Raw genomic sequence first — 17,761 nt, 5'->3', positions numbered from 1 at the left:
CATCAACTTTATTCCTCTATAGTTTTTACACTCTTGAACATCCCCTTTTCCTTTGTAGATAGGTACAAGTATACTTTCTCTCCATTCGTTAGGTATTTCCTCCTGCTCAAAGACTTTTTTGAATAGGTCCCATAGCAGGTCAATGCCCTTCCTCCCCAATGACTTCCACACCTCTACAGGAATTCCATCCATGGCCCTCCGCTTTACCGTTCTTCATCCTCTTTAGGGCCCTTTCCACTTCTTCTCTGGTTACCATCTGTACCATGCCCATGTTTTGGCTTCCTTCCTCTCTGTTCTTTGTTTCATTCTCTGTATTCAAAAGTCCCTCAAAGTATGCCCTCCATCCTTCTCGTATATCGTTCTCCCTTCGAAGGACCGTCCCCGTTGTGTCCTTGATCTGCCTTACATGCGAGATGTCCTTCGTTGCCCTATTCCTGATTTTGGCTAAACGATATATTTTCTTCTGTCCTTCCCTTGTATCCAACTCCTCGTATAAATTCGCATATGCTCCTGCCTTTGCCTGTGCCACTACTCTCTTAGCTTCACGCTTTGCCGTTTTATACGCAAATCTATCTTCCTCAGTACGTGACCTGTCCCACTTCCGTTTTGCCTCCTTCTTTACCTGAACAACTTGTTGCACATTTTCATTCCACCACCAACCTTCCTTTTGCACCCTAATCTTTCCAGATGTTACACCAAGCACCTCCTCCGCACAGTTCCTGATAGCCTGGGCATTATATGCCCACCAGTCCTGCACCCCCTCCCATTCTTGCGAGATTTGTAGCAGCACCCTCTCCACATACTCCGCCCTCGCCCTCTCCTCCCTCAAACGAAACCACTTGATTTTCTTCATCTGTGTATTTCCACTTTTCCTATACATTCTTAACTTCATGTCTATGCACATCAACCGATGTTGCGCCGATACCTGATCTGTTGGTATAACCTTACAGTTTATCACCGTCGCAAGGTGCTCTCGTCTAGTAAGGATATAGTCAATCTGCGAACTATGAGGCCCACTGTTGAAAGTTATCAGATGACTTTCCTGCTTGGTGAAAAACGAATTCACAATCCCCAGATCAAAAGCCACAGCAAAACCCAATATACTCTCCCCCTCCTTGTTGGGTTCCCAACCCCATGGCCTCCATGGATCCTTTCATAGCCCATGTTCCGCCCCCCTATGTGCCCATTGAAGTCGCCTCCCACAATTACTCTCTCCCCTCCTTCCAGTGTCCTCATTTCTTCATCCAATTCACTCCAAAAACATTCTTTCTCCTCTGTTGCACATCCTACCTGGGGTGCGTACACACTAAACACCACAAGTAGATCATCTCCAAAACTCAGTTTCATTCGCATCATCCTATCACCTCTCCTGTACACCTCTAGTACCTCGCTCCTCCACTTGCCAGCCACCACTATTCCAACCCCATTTCTTCCATTCCTGTTTGCACTGCTATAAAACAATTTACATCCATCTCCAAGTTCCTTCGCCTTGTCTCCCCTCCACCTCGTTTCTTGCACGCACAGTACATCAATCCTCCTTCTCCGCATCATATCCACCACCTCCATTCCTCTTCCCGTCATACTTCCAACATTCAGTGTTCCCACTCTCAACACCTTTTCCTCATGTAGGGCTTGCTTCTTTAACCTCATCTGCCACTGGTGAGGTAGCCCTTGCCCACTTTTCGCAGTTGGTTAGGTTAACTATATTTTTAGAAAATGTTTCCTTTTTCTTTCGTTCGAGAACTACCGTGAATCAATAACTAGTGACGTTAAACACTGGGCGACCTGCCGGCGGTCCCCTCTGGGAGGAGTCTGTCGGGAGCACGAACGGTCGGAAGCGCCGCCATTGGAGTTACCCAGGTACAGTACACTTTAACCAAAATAACTTTTAGAGTCAAACTAAAATTAAAAATGAATTTATTTGTGCTTTTTAGTGTAACATAAAAAATATTTAATCTTTTATTTATTTTTACAGAGTGTACTGTGGTGGCATTTCAAATTACACAAAATCAATTTTTTTTTTACCCTGGCACCTATTTGTAGTACATAAATCAGTTTGGCCTACGCCAAACTAATTAAACCTAAAGTATTTAGGCCAAACTAGATTGCCCTAGGCTAAACTAGTATATCCTGACATGCACAGGACAAACTAGTTTGGCCTGAAATCGGGTTTGGCCGGTAACCTATATAAGAGGCTTGTTAAATCATTACTCCTGATTGGACAACAGAGCATCACATATCCAGTATGAAAACTTTTTAAAATTTTGTTGTAGAAGTAATATGATATGACTATTTTTTAAAATTTAATAAAGTAAATTTAAAATTATACTATTTGCCAAAATATTTAAAAATGCAACTTAAGGCAAATGATGTCACTGAGCTGAAATCGATTAAATCATTTTTAGCTAATAGTTCTGCAAATTAAGTAGCCTATACTTTCTGTCAGAACATGAAAACAATATAACCAAAATTTTGTCTGGATTGGACAATAATGGCAGAAGTTACAGGAAATTCACACACACATCTATAATGACTTTTATATTGTTAATATTATGAATATTAATATTATAAAAGTCATTTGTAATTTGTTAAAATAATTAATAATTATTTTAAATTTTAATTTAAAAAAGCATTAATGTATTTACCTGAGAAGGATATGTTTGAATCCACTTCTCACGAGGTTTTTCATCATAAGCTTTTAAAGCTTCCTTTATTAAATGTTTTATAGACATAAAAATTGTTTCTTCCATTGTTTTTAACCATTCTTCAACTTTACTTCTTGTCTTTAAACTCTAAATTTATATTTATTAACATTTAGAATATTTAACAAATATTCAATGAATAACACTACAGGTATAGTAAAGTAAATTAATGTAAAATCTAGAACTCAAATAACCAAAAAGTTAAATAATATGGTAAGAGAATTAGAATTAAAATTGTATTGTATCTTATATTTTCAAAAATTATTATATCTTAAACTACTTTAAAATAGCACATGATAGCATACAACAGTGGAACTGAAATGTTTTGGTTCATAAGCTAAATTTTGCATAAATCATAGATAGACTGATCACAAATATTTTATATATTCTGTATAAATTACAGTCAAACCTGTTTTTATGCGCTCTTTTTATGTGCGATTTTTATTTGTGCGATTTTTTTAATGCGAATTTTTAATTTGTGCGGTATAGTTGGCGACTAGTCTCGTGCGATTCGTCATGTCTTACGTTGACTTATTATAGCTAAATGAACTTATTATAGCATAAATGCACTTATTATAGTAATATTATTGCATGAATATGCGAAAAATGAAATAATTTACTTTTTAAGTCAACAAAACACCACCTGGACAAAAATATGTAAAACAGACGATAGACCAGACGATGCAGTCAAGTGCTGACATCTGTTGTCAATAAATTCTATTTCGTACGGTTTTGAGTTATTTTCTATGTGAGACTTTTTTATGCGGTCCCTGTTGACCGCATAAAAAAAATATTTTTTAATTGTGTTGCGAAAACTATTATTTACAGCCATTCGTGAAGTTTCGTGAGATTTTTTTTTGTGCGTTTTTTTTAATGCGGTCCCTATCCCCCGCATAAAAACAGGTTTGACTGTATATAAAAATAAGTCTATTCAATCATCTATAAACGATGTATCAAATGTTTGTGAGCTGGATTTAACCCAGGTGCCATAGTTTTGGCACCACAGTTATACAGTGTAAAGCAGTGGTCACCAACTGGTGGTCAGTGGAGAAATTTAAACATTGATCAACTCGAGGTTACATGAAGTATTATGAAAGAAATGCAAAATGCTTGGTTGCTTTTTCTCACTCATTGGGGTTTTTTTATTTGAATATAAAACTCAAACACGAAATGACTGTAATCAATAAATAATAATGTCTATAAATCAATAAATAATCAACAGTAAATAACGTGAGTGTGATAGTAGTCCTTCATGAAAAAGAGCAAAGAATCCATAAACTTATTTCAAACTTCAGGCTAATTTGTTATAATTAAACAAGTGAATTTCATATTAAAAAAGTAAAATAAAGTAAAATGGAACTTTTATGATCACTATTCTATAGATGCTTGCATCGTTTAAAAAAAAATTCGTAATAGTGGTCCACAGGATTCAAAATTGTGAATTTAGTGGTCCGTGAGGTCAGAAAGGTTGGTGACCACTGGTGTAAATAATTTCATTTTGCAAAACATTGCTCGTGAGAACCATAGATGAGTGAGATCAAAAATTCCTTATTTTATTGAATTTTCTTTATAATAAGCATACACAAAATATTACTTAAAATATTAATAACTTTTTATCTATATTCAATTTAATTCTTTAATCTATTTTATTAATAATAAATAAAATTTTTGGATTTGATCAAAATGTAATTTTATAAAAACATATTTTTAGTTAAGTGTAAAACATAAAAAGAAATAAAATATTTTAAAAGTATCTTTCTTGAGTTTCATATATTAGTTATTACTTATTTTATTTTATGGCTTATAAGATGCAATTTTGTCCAAAAGAAAAAGACTCAAAAAATTGCCCTGCATCTAGTAAATAAAGTCTCGTAAGCTGGCATTTGTTGGAAATTGTCAGTAGGCTACAGATAACCTCTACCTAGCCTATAAATCTTGAGTTAAAGTTATTGTTTAATTAAGCATATCATTATTATTATTTGTTATAGCTATGCAGCTTTTGCATGTATTGATTTTGAATATTTTGTGAGATTATATAAAGTACAAACAAGTTGACATGGAGAACTTTAGTGATTCCTTCGATGGGACAAATTGATAACAAGTGTGCTTGATAGAGCAGACACTTAGAAGGAGAAATCCATTTATCTCAGTAGAGACTAGACAAAGACAACTATCCAAATTAACAAGATAACCCTTTAATTTTCCTTTAAACATACGATACAACCGGGGAAACACACAGGAATGTACGGAGCCCGACAATCCAATCTACTGAATAGCTTTAACACACAATTTTCCTGACAATAATATGCTACAGAATTCTTGTAATGCGCAGATATAAAACATACCAACAATGAGTTTAAAGTGTACCTCTTCTTTTACTTCGTATAGGACAGGAAACAGTTTCAAAATGAAATCTGCACTGACCTAGTTGCACAGTCTTTACTTTCCAGCTTCCTGGCTATTTTTTTCATGCACTTTCATACACCACACTCTTCCCTATTGATTCTTCCTTCTCTCTCCACTTCTGTTCTAACTTCTCCCCGAGACACACCCTCCAATAAATCTCCCACCCTGGGTTACACACCTAGATTTACACAACTCCTCTCCGCCAAGACGGACCCACCACGTGGCAAAAGGGGAGCAGGAAAAGATGTAAGACACAATTTTAATGGTAAATGACTTTTTTTAACCTCCTCTTTCTTCCTGATAAATAAAAGTGTACATTCTAATTTTACATTTTTTACTCAGAATAGAGTAAAAGAATTTTGAGGCCAAGTGCCAAAGGTGTAAGATAACTTAAATACACTAAATACTTTGTTTTCCTAAATATCCAGTGGTGAAATGGATTTTGTGTATTTCATGTAAAAATGCAAACACATTTAAGGTAACACTTGCATAGAAATCAATGTTTTAAATTAAATTGTCTTAAATATAAATGATAAACTGCTAAAATTAAAAACCATAATTCCTATTACAGCCTGTCACTCTTCACTTAACAACTGAGTTCTGTTCATATGATTAAGTTGTTAAGCAAATTGTTCATTAAATAAAAAGTTTAATCCTTTTCATTTATTCTGGATAAAGAAAAATCTAGAGAAAACTCCAACTTGATAACTTTGTTTTAATTTGCATCACTTACATATTACAGAATATAAAAACGCAATCAGCAAAAATTATGAAAATGATGTACCAAAGAAATTCATTCACAAAAAAAGAGATATTCAAGTTAATATTTTAGTTATCAAGTCCTTCAAATGAGATGCACAATAAAGTTCAAATTTATAAATGAAATATGTAGTTTTTGAGATTACTTTGTGTAGTGAGTACTGACTTCAAATAACTAGACTGCAATTTAGAAAGGGGGATTCCTTGTGTTGGAGGGTCAGTTGTACTGTACATTCAAGTGGTCATTACATGAGGAGTGGCTGTATATAATTAAACATTCTTCACAGCTTTTAAAATTTTCAAAAAAAAGCCTAATCCAAATATTAAAAAAATATCAGATTTTAATAATGTTTGGATACTTGATTTTTTACAATTCTGCTTCCATTTTTATTCTTGCAGTTTAAATTGAAAAATCATATATGCTGTTAAATTTCTCTTGTGTCATTACCTATATATGTGGCAATGATTTGTTATATGTACTTTGTATCTTTTGTATGTTTTTTTCTAACGAATAAACGGCCTTGGGGTGGTGTCTCTATCAAGCCCGCCACTTTTTGGTTCAGTGTGACTTTAAAACGGACCAAAGTAATCGTATATCATTTATACTTACTTGTAAGGTATCCTAGTCTCCCTTTATAAAGACATAAGTGATATATTTTAACATATATAATAAATAGAGTTCATGTTTTAGAAGCATAATTATAATCTTATTTGTTTATAAATTATGCCCTCATATAATACATACTTTTTGCAAAGTAGATTACATTCATCACAAAAAAATTTATATCATAATGATATACATTTACATCAAAATTCATCAATTTAAAAAATTATTATTATTATTATTATTATTATATGAATATTTACAAATTTTTATATCAACGGCATTAAAACAGACAAGTTAATCTGTAATTTACAGTTTTAAAAAATTTTTATAATTAAATAAAACTTGTTATCAATAAGAATTTTTCAGTATTTTTGCAATTATAACAAAGAGTTTAATTTAATATCAGTTTTAACAGTAATTAATAACAGAATTTACTTTTATTAATTGTCATGAGTTAGCTTTTTACCTGTGAAAAATAGAGTTTTTCCTTTTCTGGAGATATAACAGCTCGAATATAAAGTATTTCCACATCCTGATTTTCCATTTCTTCTTCAATAACTGTTACAAAATAGCAATTTACAATAACATTTTATAAATTTTAACTAATGAAAACAATTTTCGTTTTTTTCCATCAATTTATTTTAGATACTTTTACATTCAATTAAAATTTTAAATAAATTTTTGTAGAAAGTTAGATAAAATTTTGAAATTAGATATAACAAAAAACAACAATAATTTCCTAATTTTCTTCAATAAGTCAAAAAGTATTTTTAACTGAAATGTTTTCAAGCCTAATGTCCATCATCAGCAACACAAATACAGAAATATTCTAAATTGCTCAGCTATTCTATTACTGTAAAAACAAATACAAAATTTAAAAAATTAAAAACATTCTTATTAATTATGTTAGACATGTTATGCTTGTAGGCAATTGTGACGTAACTTGTTAAATTCATAGAACAGGTTATGTGAAAAAAGAAGAAAAATTAGACAACTTGTCTAACAGAAGGTCAGTACTAGAAAGGAAGGAGAATAAAAGGAGGTTACCATGACTAACAGTTCCTTAATAGGTCACAAGCACCACAAACTGTTTATTATATAATAGAAAAAGTTGTTACAAAATTGTCCGATATAATATGATGTAAACATATTAATAACTTCAATTGTTTTATTATGACACACCCCCTCAATGATTGATCATTAAAATAATTAACAAGTCAACTGTCTTTAGTTCACTTGGAGAATGAATTACATTAATTTCTTCTGAATTCTTTAACTTGCATATAAAATTATATTTTGGTTTTGTGTGCTGTTGTGCTGCATGGATGTTATTTCCTTATTTATGGCTTTAATCCATTCTTTGGAGCATTTACCTGTGATTGCCTTGCTACATTTCTCTTGATTCTACTACATCCTTTGTCATTGATAAGTTGATTGTTTCTATTCACCTTACGGGTGATACTCCTTTAGTATATCTTTATGATATCCTTAAATTTATGCCAGTTTCTTCCCTTTGTTGTTTATATGTTTGTTTCATGTTGTTCTTTTTAATTAGTGTTATTACCTATTATAACTTTATAACTTGTTTTGAGATTTTATTATTAATGTATATATCAACTTTAATGTCTTTGTGTTTGCTGTTTTCCAAAAAGTAAATATTTCTGCCTATGGTTATCTTATGTTTTTCTGTCAACTAATCAGTAAGCTTTTGATACTCTCTTGTATCCTATAAAAATTAGTTTTGTGGCTTCAGATTCCACTTTCTTATGTGTTTCTTTAAAGTTAATAACATAAGATAAGCATCTGAAAATTCTTATATGAGAGAGGTTTGGTTTCTTTCCATGCCATTTTTCATACAGAATTGTTTCACATGTTAATATTTAATCTATTCTTTAGATAATTTGTGTTATTCACTGTTTCTCCCTAGTATTTGTTGGTAATCCAGCATCAATTAACATGAATGTTGTCATTTCTAGCAGATATTTATTTTTCCTTTCTGCTACTCCATTTTTTTATTTTTATTTTTAGGGAATAAGGTGCTGTATTTTCATATGGAATACCTTCATTTTAAAAGAGCATTTTAAAGTTGATACTCAAAGAAGCATTTTTATGAATAAATGAAGAACTGAATGAAAATGAATAATATTGCATGCTTATAATATAAAAATATATCCTGTATTTTTACCTTCAGTTCCAAATTCCAATTCAGCTACTGCATCAAAACATTTTGTGAGATAAATCTGAACAGCTAGTGGGTTTCTTGTTTCAGATAATATATCTAAAAGTTCATCATTGGACAGAAAATAAAATCTTGGAAACACGACACGCTTTGACTCCAAATAAGCTTCCAAACAAGCATTTATTTGATCCAACTGTGCTTTATTGCTTTGAAACTCTTCTATCATACCTATTTAATTAAAACAGTTACTTAAAATATTTTTTTTTAATTTTATTTATTCATGAACAAATATCAATTGTAAATTTATAAAATTAGAAAAAATAATAATATAATAAGCTAATAATACATTTTTTATAATTTGAATTTATATAAGATAAGGCTAAAAAAAAAAAAAAAATATAAGGTAATACTGCCAGAACATTGGGCAATTATAATTTATGAAAAATTTACATAAATACATTTAAAAGTTGTATTTAATTTTAATTAATTAATTTCAAATATTTTCATTTCAGTAGTCAAATTTCTTTGGGTTTTTGAAATTACAGAACTTTTTCCTTCTAATTGAACAGAGATAACGTATATAAAACAGCTGAAATTATCAATTACACATAATCACAAGAAAATTATTCTGTAACTTCAAAAATGTGAAGTATGATTAGTCAAATAAAACTCTAGTAAAAATATCAACTGACATCATTTAGCACATTTAAATGATGAAAAATAATAGGAACAGACATGAGATATATGTGATAAGATTTATGTATTAAAATTATAGTAGTCAAAAAATGTAAACATTAAAATTAGCTCATAAATAAAGTTCAAAGAACTGCCTAAGTACTTGGTCTTTAGGTATAGCAACAAAAAGAAGAAAGAAAATATTCATGAATAGTACTTGTGTATTCTTTACATTTCTATTATGCACACCCCGCATATTAAGTCAACAGTTTTAATATTCTTATAATCAACAGTCTATCTGTACTTACAACACAAGAGAAAAAATTATATTAATACAAATTTTTGAACAATCAGAAAAACTACATGCCTTAAAGTACAAATGCCCCAAGGACATGCATTAACCTAGTGTTTCTCAAACTTCACCTTCTGTAGACTTCCCCCTTAATAAAAAAAACTTTTGACAGACTCTCTAAAGTAGAATTTAATTAAAGTATATATAAAAAGTATTAACAAGTTTTTCTTAACACAATCTTTTGTTTTAAATATTTTAAATTTATACTTAAAATTTAAATGATTTTATATGTTTTTCATTTAATTAAACTTTAACATGAAAATCTCAAAACCATCCTTGAATTTCTTGCAAACACATTTAAGGACACAGATGTTTTCAGCATATTTCATAAGCTTGCATCAGGTTTCCAATTAACTTCAATTTGATAATGTGTAAACAGGATTTAAACTTTAACATGTGTGTTAATAAAGGTAAATATTATGAGAAACATTTTTAAAAAATTTCCATGATATAATATGCTTCTTTTACTTCTGAGAACTCAAGGGATCCACAGAAGCATTTCTTACATGCTGTTGAGAAATGCTGCTACCAAAATTATCTCAGGTACATGAATACAAGAATTTCTAGTGTTCAGCATTACACAGTGCACAAAAATTTTAATGTTTTCAGATGACACTTTCAATGATATCAGATAAGAAAAGCAGTTAAGCATATCAGGATGAATGAATTGATGAGAGAAGGGAATGGATAAAAGGAATTGTAATTTATTTTTAATTGTGTTGCCACCACTAGAGGGAAATATTGGACTGTTTTACATTTAGAGGTGGACGAGAAGCCTCGAATAAAAGGTCCACTCCATCGTGGAACTGTCTTATCTCTCATCTGCGCGAGAAAGGACAGATTGTATAAAGACACATTTTGTATGTATTGTCTATACAAGAAATTTATTTCTTTATTGTAATTAAATCGCCCTGGCCTAATTTTAGAAAGTGCTTTAGAAGTTTGACAAAATGGCAGGAAAATAATTTCAATAATACGAAAATTTTCTTGCCAAATCTAAAATTTTCTATTTTAAAGCTTTTTTTTTATTTTGGTGTTTTTTACTTGAAGTTTTTCCTAAACTGAAATTGTTGATCCTTATAATGATTTCTTCTGAAGTTGTCATAAATTAATTTTGTATTTTTGTTTGTTAAGAAGTCCATTAATTATTGCCATATGCTAAAAATATGTCATTCAAGGCATCAAATTCAATTTTATTTCTATTAATCAATGTATTACATAAAATTTATAATTGTATATTCTATCCTATGATAATGAATCATGTTTAGATTAAAGCATTCTTCAATCTAAAATATTTTTACATTAATTTATCAGTTTAGTGTTGTATGGCAAATTATATAACAGGTCTATTTAATTATTTGTATGACTTAATTTAAACTTTCTAAACAATGTAATAGTAAATATAAATTGATTCATAAATTGTGATTTCATTTTGTGTGCAATAAATTTTTGAGAAATTTTGGGTATTGAAAGTATTCTGCACCTTTGCTTGTAGGTTGCATTTGCACTACATTACTTCTTCTACCTGCAGAAGGCTATACTTGGTCAGCCATATTTTAAGCAAAATCCTCCAAGGAAGCCAAGAAAGCAAATTCTGACTTTTCCTGACATTTTTACAATTTTTGACAAATTCCTTGATTTTCCATAACTTTTCTCAAATGCTAATGAAAACTTTTGACTTTTCCTGATTTTTCAACTGATCCTTTACCTTTAGTTTTAAATAAATAAAACACAGTGATGTTTTGCTTTATACTTTAAATTTAATTCGTTCCAGGAGGCCATTCAAATTTTAAATTATTTAAAATCTGAATAAATTTTTCCCAGCAGAAATAATGGAAAACTAACTAATCCATTCCCAGACCCTAAATAATACCATTTTGATAAACTTAAGAAAACAGCAAATACATATCATTTAAAATAAAAATAACATAATCAAATGCCCTAATAATATAATGAAAATTGCATTTACTGATTGTACACATTTGACTTTGGCATCTAATACATGACTGCCAGATCTGCTGGATGTATACCACAGATAAGTTCCCTTTTCTTCTCAATTCTCAATATTAGAACCTTCCTTTTAGACTTTCTTGCTTCCACATACTTTCAGATGCCATGATTAATAAGTAAAGGTTGCATCGGGTCCAGCAGAAAGTTTTTGTGTATTGTCAACAGCTGTCATTACTTAACATAAATGTGCGATTATATTATAACAGTTGTAAAGTTTAATACGTTATTGCTAATGTGAGATTGAATTCTTTGTTTAAAAGCTTATTTTAAACTTTTCACTTCACATTTTTTTGAATAAAATTGAGATGAACTCTCTTCCCCATATACATTATAGATATTTTTTACTGTTTGTACAGCATTATAGCCTTTTTAAAATTCATAAATTTTAAAATTTCTAAAATTCATATCCTCAGGACTATGCATTTTCCATCATTGGCAATGCACAAAAAAAATAGAAATATATAAAATTAAGTTAAAAGATGGTTGTATTAATGCCAGGGATGCAGATGGACTAGCTTCCACATGGAAGTTCTACATAAAAAAAAACTAAAACACAAAAATTCTTAGCCCACACCTGCCCTTATACTTAGTGGCAATTTTGTGTATTTATTTTATTTTTTATTTTTATTTTACATATGCTATTTTGATTTTATTACATTATTTACATCGTTATTGTATTAGTTCATTTAGCATATGTGTTTTATTATATTATTTATTTGTTAATTTATCCAGTATTTTGGTTTTAAATTGTAAAAGTGTTTGAACGTTCTGACGTTTAAATATTTAGCTAAAATACGTTCGAGAATACTTGCATCTGAAGATGGCCTATTATATTAGGTCGGAAACGTTAACGTTTCTTTAATAAACGTTTTCTCAGCATCAGGTGTTGGATGATTTAGTACACGGTATCACTGTACTTTAAAAAATCATCAAGTTTATAAAACAATGAATATATATTTTTTTGTTTTTTTAAACTCTTTCCATCCTGTGGACACTAAGAGGCCTCTTTTTTTTTAGCGAGCCCATTATGGGTTCAGCCAGGCCCACAATGGGGTGGCCAGGTGGTGAAGGATGGGGCCTGACATTTTGAACGGACCACTCCTGAAAAATTCCTGGGGATTTTTTGACCCATCTGGATTTGATCCCGGGTCCGTGAGAGCAATAGGCTGTCACCTTGACCACTTGGCCATCCAGCAGTCAATAAACATGGATTAAATATTAAAATTTATAAATAGGTTTCATTGCAAAATAAAAGAATTGAGATCATTTATAATGATATTTATGAAATGGAAGGATGGTCAAGATGCTAAAGGTACCAGCCCACTACTCTGGAAATCGATGTCTGGATCAACTTTCAAGTTAGAAGTTTTCATAGATGAATTGATTAAGTACATCGAGCTCTGTTCCTAATATTTATTTTGGACCTTACATTACATTAGGTCTTTTTACAGCCTGCAGATAGAAAATGTTTTTAAAAATTTATGAGGAATGTTATTGTGCTATAAATTTGTACCTAGAGAACAGCTGACAAATAATGATACCAATATAAGTTTTAATTTTAGATTATCATCATTTGATTTTTTCAGTTAAAACAGACCTTCGTTAATATGATTATTTCATAAATTAAACATATTTATATTCTTTTAAATATGAAATACATCTTTCTCAATAAATTTCATTAAAATCAAAAATTGTCTCTACAGCACTCTAAATGGCATTATTATTGGATTTTATCTGCTATGTAAATCATGCTAAAGTCATTTCAAAGTTTAGATTCAGGTTTATTTATTTACCTTGTTGTGTAGTAATTCTCATAGCTAATGGTATTCTATTTACTCTTGCCATAATTTCTTTCCATGACTTATCTACATCTGAAAATAACTTTGCAGCTACAGGAACATGACGCTGAATATCGGGTGCACTAAATATATTTTCTAAATATATCCAACTTTTCTGGCAATTTAACCATTCTTCCTATATGAAAAATCATAATCTAAAATAAGTAAATTATAATAAAATGTGCATTGAATAAATCTAAATTCTTAAAAGAAAATATAATAAGTGATTTATTATGTATCTCAAAAAACAATACTGCTTATGAAATAAATGAAATAGGAAAATAGTTTGACTTATAAAATTATTTACATGTAAAATTTTATGATAACTGACAGAAAAATAAAAAAGAAAATTTAATATACAGAAAATAATAACAAATATATTTTATGTTAGCTTCTCCAACTACAATCCAAACAGTTCAGCTACACGTAATAAAAACCTTTTATTAAGAATCAAAGGTAAGATCAAAAGTACTACACACCACACTAAGCAGACAATAGCCAAGAAGATAGAAAAGAGAAATCAGAGCTCTCTCTCTCTCCAAAAAAATATCATATTACTTAAATTTATTTATTTATTTGTTTTACACATGTTAGGAAATGTGGAAAGACAGCTGATATCTACCGCCATTACAATTTTAATAATTAAAAATAAAAAAATTACAATGATAAAATAAAAAGACAATAGCAAAATATAAATATACACATACTTAAACATTTAAAAACATGTAAAAAAATTAAAAGTAAATAAAAAGATGTAAACAATAAAATCTGACAATATTACATAAAAGGAATTAATTATACATTATATAAAAACATTGACAAATGCTTTTATACTTTGTGAAATCAAGATCAAGATAATTTTTGACTGAAGACATATGTTCTATGCAGCAATAAAAAAAATGAAATAATGACAGATGGTAAAAAGAAGTACCGTATTTTACGGACTATAAGACACACTTTTTTCTTTGAAAAATTGCCTCCAAAATTCAGGTATGTCTTATAGTCCGTAGCGTCTTATAGGTATTTTTTTAAAAAGCTGCTTAAAAATTAAGGTGCGTCTTATAGTCTGTAGGTCTTATAGTCCGTAAAATACGGTATGTAAACAAGTTACAGAACAAGATTGTCTAGATGGGACTTTTAGTTTCAGCCAATAGTTGTTTAAAAATCCATTAAAATATTTAAAAGTTAGAACACAATCAAAGTATTTAATTCTTTCTTTAACATCGGGTAAACCAAATCTAACCTTAGTGACGTCAGAGTTCTGACTGAAAGGTAGATTGCTAAATTTATTTAGCAAAAGGTAGTGTGGGAGCCTTTGTTGGTAAAATACCCCTATGATAAGTTCCAAAGTAGGGTTACTTGTTACTCTCATGCTTCTGTCAGGATGATGCGAGAGGTGGGAGATGTAAGGAAGTAGTGGTGGTGGACACAGAGATGTACACAAATGTACAATTATAATCGCATTTATTTTTAAGGGACAAATTCTTGCAATTAATCGAAGCCAACACTCAAAATGGGCAGGTGGGGATAATTCCAGTGGTGATTGTTTAGTGGGTGAAAACTGGAAAGCAAAGATGGTGAATCCCTAGGCATTGGGTGAATGAGTAGGATAGGGTCAATCTCCCAATGGCAAATCGAGGACAGGAATGTTGTCCAGGAAGTGTTGGATTATCCAGAGGAGATGGTAGGTAGGTCTCTTTGAATTAGATCAGCAGCATGATGATGATGCATGACAACAGCCAACACACAATCTCAACGACGGCTCAACAACTCAAATGTTGACCCCATCATTGTTGATGACCCCCCTTTTAATGGCAGAGATTCACACTTTAAGAAACACAATGGCAATCTCCCACTTTGCAATGGATGTGACTCATGCTTGTCCTTGGGAGTCAGTTTCCTTTATACAATTTGGACTGAAATCTATGATTTGGATTGGGCAAGATCCAACTTTTCCTTTTGAACTTGTTGTCTCCCACTTTGTTGCTACAGACCAAGTTTAGGTCAGAAGTGATGGCCGTCCCCCTCACTCCCACACCGAGGCTATCACTTCTTCCATTATTCACTTATGAACTCCCTGGGGTGATAGCCCATAATTAAAAAAAGAGCAAACTCCCTTGGGTGATGGCCTGTAATCAGGGAAAGGAGGTGTTTTCTTGCTTGAAAGTTGGGACATCTGGACCAGTTATCTAATTGTCAGGTAAAGTGCTTTCCTTATCTTTTTTTTTTGTATATTTAAGCTGGAAATTGCAAGTTTATGAATCTCAACATTTTCATCAATCACTTTCCCAGCTGAATCTCTCACAATTCCCTAAGTTGTCTGCCTGGCATCTCTCCTACTTTAAGTTTGACAAATACATTAACTTTTACAACTTTGTTTTCAAAGATTGCAAAAAAGAAAGACAAAAACGTAAACAAGTGAAAGGTTTCCAGATCACACAGTAGTAAAAGGTAAAGGTAAACTTTATTTATTTCCCTTATAACTTTGTTGAGTTGAAAAGAGACAGTCATTGCCCATATTGGTAAACAGTAATCAATTATGGACTGAAAATTTGTAAAAACAATAGACTTTAAAATTGACTGAAAGAAACAAGCTTACAGAACCACCATAAAATGTCAGGCAAGTGATTTAGCAACCTTAATGAATGGCAAGTGATTTAGCAATCTTAAAGGACAACTTATTATCAAAAACCACCCCTAAGTTGCTATACAAATTCACATATTTTATAGCTTGTGTATAGATTTTAAAAGGAGGTGGAGGTGGATTGTGAACTAAAGAAAAGCATATTGCAACAGTTTTATGAATATTAATTTTTAAATTAATCTTGTTGAAAGCAGTATATAAGATGTTAAGATCATTTTGCAAGAGATTAGAGTCATAGTTTAAAAGTTTAAAATCATCAGCATAAGCAATTAGTTTAGAATTAATGTTGGTGAATAAATTATTAATGTAAAGAGAAAAGAATAATTCACTTAATTCATGATCCATGCAAAAAATGCCACTTATTGGGAAAAACTTAATGAATTTGAGACCATTTACAGTTACCTTACATAGTTTTAATAAAAAATAGTTGTTTATACATGAGTAAAAAGCTAGGTTTATATCAAAATCATCATGTAAAACATATAAAAGAATGTTAAAAAAGAGTAGGGAGTCAAAACCTGTGAGATATCGAGATAAACAAATTAAAAATTAAAAATTTGCCTAAGTTTTCTTGAATTGTACAGATAGTTTCGAGAAGGTTAGTCTGTGTTGAATGATGATGGATTCCACAGCATTGAATGGGGTATAGTTTAGAGGTTATTGGCAGATACATTTTTTGCTATAAATAAATCTCAAACATTTTTAGCATGATTGAAGATAGTGATGGGTCTAAAAGAGCTTTTGTCTTTCTTTTGTAGTATTTTTATTTAAAAAAAATGCCATTGTTTTGGAATGTATCTGCACTGAAGTAATCTGAAAAAAATTTGGATAATATTACAGCAGAAATAGGTTTAAGTTTAGAAAAGAATATAGCAGGTATATCATCTGTGCTAAAGTTAGATGGATTGAGCTTGCCAATGCTTCCTTAACATCAAAGAACAATAAAGAGTAATCATAGTTAAAATTACGAGTAGAAATAGTAGTAAAATCAGCATCTGGTAATATTTGAAAAAAATCTACCTTTAATATTATGAGCAATTATTTTATTGTGACAATGTCACAATGATGGGTTGCAATTTTTAATCATATTATTACCTTAATTTATTCAATTTTATGTTCTCCACCTCAAATTAGTAAAGTCTTGCCCCTGTACTGTATATCTTACTTATCCTGTTAGCAATAGAAACATGCCAGTCATCTATCTAACTCCTTTCAGGGGAAAATTTTTGAATTCTAAGCTTTCCATATCTGGTCTCAATTTTCATCCATCTAACTCTGTTCTCAATATAAAAGAAGGACAGACAAACAACTGTGGGAAATTTATAGATCTACAATTTTTTCTAATTGCAGCCCAATTACAGTCCTTACATACCAGACATGGGTAAATGCGGCTCTTTTTGAGTTACATGCGACTCTTGCTGAAAATGTTAATTTCTGCTTTTTATTTTTATTTTTACTATTTTATTTCCACAATTTTGTGAAAATATGTTTATTAAAAATACTCAATATTTGTTTTATACGTATTGCATTTATATTATACTGTATAATAAAATTGCAGTATAGAACTGCAGTACAGAATAAAAAAGTAC

At 30.6% G+C, this 17,761-nt stretch overlaps 1 protein-coding gene across 3 annotated transcripts in view; it reads right to left on the bottom strand.

Annotated features, from left to right (window-relative positions):
- Dhc16F (Dynein heavy chain at 16F) overlaps positions 1 to 17,761 on the bottom strand; it is a 383,439-nt gene that overhangs the window by 198,305 nt on the left and 167,373 nt on the right. For all 3 annotated transcript variants that reach the window (XM_067269011.1, XM_067269009.1, XM_067269010.1), the window contains exons 23-26: positions 13,484 to 13,664; positions 8,660 to 8,881; positions 6,941 to 7,032; positions 2,646 to 2,792 (exon numbers count right to left, since the gene is read on the bottom strand). In XM_067269011.1, coding sequence (XP_067125112.1) covers positions 2,646 to 2,792; positions 6,941 to 7,032; positions 8,660 to 8,881; positions 13,484 to 13,664 — 642 coding nt within the window. The remainder of the gene's footprint in view (positions 1 to 2,645; positions 2,793 to 6,940; positions 7,033 to 8,659; positions 8,882 to 13,483; positions 13,665 to 17,761) is intronic.

The sequence above is a fragment of the Centruroides vittatus genome, unplaced genomic scaffold (assembly GCF_030686945.1).
Source record: "Centruroides vittatus isolate TY-2023 unplaced genomic scaffold, ASM3068694v2 contig_345, whole genome shotgun sequence".
Classification (NCBI taxonomy): domain Eukaryota; kingdom Metazoa; phylum Arthropoda; class Arachnida; order Scorpiones; family Buthidae; genus Centruroides; species Centruroides vittatus.
This window is presented reverse-complemented; position numbering and strand designations above follow the sequence as displayed.